We start from the raw sequence: 4,159 nt of genomic DNA, 5'->3' as shown, positions 1-4,159 counted from the left end.
GTTCTCTTCCTTTGGGACCCTCCTCTCTCAGTACTTTTTGTTTGAGACAAAGTTTCACTCATAGCCCAAGGTGGCTAAAAATTTGTAATCTTTCTGACTGCCTACACCTCCCATTGCTGGGAGTTTGGGGCCAGTGTGATCAACAAAGTGAATCCCAAGCTAGCCAGGACTACGTATTAGCGAGACTCCTATCTTTAAAAAGAGGAGTGGGCTGGAGGTATGGCTCGGCAGTTAAGAACATGTACTACTGGTCAGAGGACCCGAGTACATTTTCCTGAAGCCATGTTAGGTGGCTCACAACTGCCTGTAACTCCTGCTCCAGGGACCCAGCACCTCTGGCCTCCAGGCACCTTATACCTCAAGCGCATGTAGCCACACAGGCTCACACATAAACACGACTGAGAATCTAGGGTCTGGAGAGATGGCTCAGTAGGTAAGAGTGTGTACTGCTCTTCCAGAGGACCTGAGTTCGTTTCCCAGCAGCTGTCTGGGGGGGGGGGGTCATACTGTTTCTGACTCCAACCCAAAAAAAATCCAACACCATTTCTGGCCTCTGAGTACCCGCACTTGCATAACATGAACATACATGCCCCACTCCCTAATTAAAAATAAAATCCTGAAAAAGAGAAAAAATTTAAATCTAATTTAAAAAGGACAGATTTGAAGCTGGGTGTAATGGCTCACACCTTTAATCTCAGCAGAGATAGACCCTGTGAGCTTGAGGCCAGCCTGGTCTATACAGTGAGTTCCAGGACAGCCAGAGCTACACAATGAGACCTTGTCTCAGCAAACAAAAGCAAGAACGAGGTGGTGAGGGGAGCTCAGGTTTGGGGAAACTCTGGACTGCACGTAGGAGGTGGGGCAGAGAAAAGCCTCTGCGTGGGGCACTAGGGCTTCTGGCTTGGGCCCGGGGCCGTGTCTCACTGATGGTTCCCTAACTGCGCCTTTCATTTCCTTACAGGCGGAGAAGCCTCTGGTTTAATTTAGCTCTCAAAGACTAGAACAGGTTTTGAAGTTTAATAGGGGAAACCATTAAAAAAAATTAACTGTTGGTTTTCCCTTCCCAGAATTCACCGCAGGTTGAGTCACTCAGACCGCCAAAGGCCACACTGCTCAGGGACTATTAGCCCCTGCCCCACGATGTTTCTTACCAGGATCCACGAGCGCCAGACGCTTGTCCCGAGACAGGGAAGCTCTTTCCTCCTGGTTGAACATCCTGTCGATCATCACAGTCTCGGCAGAGGGGTTGATTCTCTGAGGAGGAGAGAGCCAGTCACTTTGGGTGCTTTGATCAAGGGAATGAAGCACCAAGAAGTGAGTTTGGCGTCCAGATACTCTAGCGCTCCACATGTGCTACGCACGAGAAGCTATTACATTTGCTGCTGTTTGAAGACAAGGTCCCATGTAGCCTAGGCTAGCCTCAAACTTGGGGTGATCATCCTGCCTCAGCTTCCTCCCTTCCTCCCCGGAGACAGGGTTTCTCTGTGTAGCCCTGGCTGTCCTGGAACTGGCAGAGATCCACCCCTACCACCTGGCTAGACCTGGTTTTTAGAGCTAGGGTTTCAATTTGTAAGCCTGGCCAGCTTCAAACTCACCGAGATCTGCCTGCCTCTGCCTCTGAGAGTTGGGATTAAAAGTGTGCCTGGTGAGGCAGTTTTATTAAGATGGCTCAGACTAAGTCTCTCTCTCTCTCTCTCTCTCTCTCTCTCTCTCTCTCTCTCAAATCAGAAATGGTTGTTGGTGGCTTCTGCCACTGTCACCCTCAGTGATGGCTAACTGGGAAGTTGTCCTCCAACCTCACACATCCCTGCTTTATAAACTACGCTCTGGGTGTGGAAGTCCCTGAACCCTCTCTCTGCGCCTTGGCCTGGCAGACCTACTCAGGCAGCCATGCTGGGAGCACACTTTTACCATGGCGTCTTCTAGGAGCAGGAATCGGTATTTGTTCAGCATTGCTTGGGTCCTTTTGAGGAGCTGAGTGGCAACTTCTTCAAATTCATTGTCCACTTTAAAAAAGAAAAATTAAAAAGAGAAAAACACAGTAAGAGAGACTGGTCTGTTTCCTGAGACTGGCGGCATGGCTCATTCCCACAGCCTACCCACCCGCAGCAAGGACGTGCTACAGATACCCCCCTTGGATTAGCCTCTCTGCTCAGGCATCCTGCACTGTGCGGTGAGGAACTCAGGCTAACACAGCCCGGGAAACCAACAGCTTATTACCACTGCTTTAAGGAGCCCAGGAAGGAAGGGCACTGCACAGAGCCGATGAACTGGTTTCCTCAGCTCTGTCCCTTCTCAGAAGCAGGGTGGACAGAACGATGGACAAATAAAGTCCATCTGTCTGGCTGGGGGGGGAGGGGGCACAAACCTGTCCATGACCCCTTGCAGGTCAGGATCTGTGGCTCTGGGTTTTGACTTTTAGTCTCAAGAAATGTCCCATTTTCCAATTCCTTCTGTCTCAGAATCTTCACAGTTCTGTACTGCTGAGCAGGAAGCCACTCATCAGACCTCCCCGGAAGCCCCAGTGGGTCTGGAGACAGAATCTTACTCTGAGGTCAGAAGCCCTGGATCCAGACTAGTGGCAGTGGAGGAAGACGATGTCATGGAGAGTTGGCAGGGGGAGGGAAAGTGGGGTGCTACCAAATCCCTGCTATTGGACTTAGACAGACAACAGGTACAGGCCAGAATGAGTGGGGTTCTTGGGTTGGAGAAGGGGCCCTGTCCCCAACCTTGTCAGTTTCCTGAAACCCATACAATGACTTAGATTTGCTTTGGGACCTCAGGGAAGTAACTAATTCTTGGGCCTGGTACAACGGCAAGAGTCAAGTTCATGTGCACTGCAAAGTACCTGGAAGAAAGCCACCTCATTTACAGCCAGCAGCCTCACCGTGCGCCCCTTTGGACCAGTCACAGCCCTACCCAGGGGCTGGGGCACTGAGTACACAGCAAACAAACTACACCGTGGCAAGAGCCACCAGGCTTCCGACAGGGGTACTGTGGGCGGGCAGCAGCAGCTCACCTTTCTGCAGGTCTTCCTCCGTGGGCATGGAGCCCTGGCACACGTGGTAGGACAGCAGTCTCTGCACTGTGTCACTTAGTGATTGGAACTGGCTTTTGTCAGGGGTCACGGCATGGGCTTGGTCCCTCTGCAACTGTTGGAGGATGCTTTCAGAGGAGACAGCGGGGTCAGGTGAGGTCACATCAGGAGAGCATTAGTCAAACCATTTATTAGCAATGCTAGTTCTTTCTTTCTCTCCTTCCTTCCTTCCTTCCTTCCTTCCTTTTCTTTTTTTTTTTTCTTTTTTTTATCCCAATACAGTATTTCTCTGTGTAACAGCCTTAGCTGTCCTGGAACTAGCTCTTACAGATCAGGCTGGCCTCAAAGTCACAGAGATCCACCTGCCTCTGCCTCCCGAGTGCTGGGATTAAAGGTGTGCGCCACCACTGCCCGGCAGCAATGCCATTTCTACAGTACAGTGGCTATGCATTTTCTACACCTGTATCCTGTACACTATTTCTATGACCCTAACCTCAGAAACACAACGTGTGCACCAGAATCAGTGTGCGGTTGCTCAGAGCAAAAAGAGCAAGAGAGCAAACAATGCGCTTCATCTGATCTGTTTACTGGCCCTGATGAAAGCAATCTGTAGGAAATGATTTTCAAAGTAATCAACATGCCCCACCCCCTGGTGTAAGTGTGCACACGCATCCAGGCACACAGGCAGAGGTCAGAGGACAACCTCACATTTCTCCTTCTGCTGTGTGGGCTCTAGAGACCAAACTCAGACCACTGGGTGTGGTGACAAGCACCTTTCCCTTGCTGAGACATCTCATGGGGCCCTGACCTTGCCTTTTTGAGACTGGTTCTCTCAGTTGCCAACAGCTGGCTAAGCAGGCTAAGCTGGCCAGCCAGAGATTCCCAGGGGTCCACCCGGCTTTGCCTCCCAGTCTGGGATCAGAGGGCTGCCTGCTGTGCCTGGCTTGGTTTACACGGGTCAGGGAGTGAACCCTCATCCTCATGCTTGCAGAGCAAGCACTTTGACAACTAGGCCATCTCCCCGGCTCTCACTGTGAGGACCAGGCTGGTCTAGAGCTCACTGTGGAGATCAGGCTAGTCTAGAGCTCACTGTGGAGATCAGGCTGGTCTAGAGCTCACTGT

The 4,159-nt window shown here is 51.2% G+C and overlaps 1 protein-coding gene across 1 annotated transcript in view; it reads right to left on the bottom strand.

Moving 5' to 3' along the window:
• Positions 1–4,159, bottom strand: part of Bicral (BRD4 interacting chromatin remodeling complex associated protein like) — a 43,341-nt gene that overhangs the window by 5,820 nt on the left and 33,362 nt on the right. Inside the window, exons 7-9 of the mRNA XM_026785600.1 lie at positions 3,020–3,165; positions 1,912–2,006; positions 1,152–1,254 (exon numbers count right to left, since the gene is read on the bottom strand). Of these exons, the coding sequence (XP_026641401.1) occupies positions 1,152–1,254; positions 1,912–2,006; positions 3,020–3,165 (344 nt within the window). The remainder of the gene's footprint in view (positions 1–1,151; positions 1,255–1,911; positions 2,007–3,019; positions 3,166–4,159) is intronic.

This window comes from Microtus ochrogaster, linkage group LG2 (genome assembly GCF_000317375.1).
Source record: "Microtus ochrogaster isolate Prairie Vole_2 linkage group LG2, MicOch1.0, whole genome shotgun sequence".
NCBI lineage: Eukaryota > Metazoa > Chordata > Mammalia > Rodentia > Cricetidae > Microtus > Microtus ochrogaster.
This window is presented reverse-complemented; position numbering and strand designations above follow the sequence as displayed.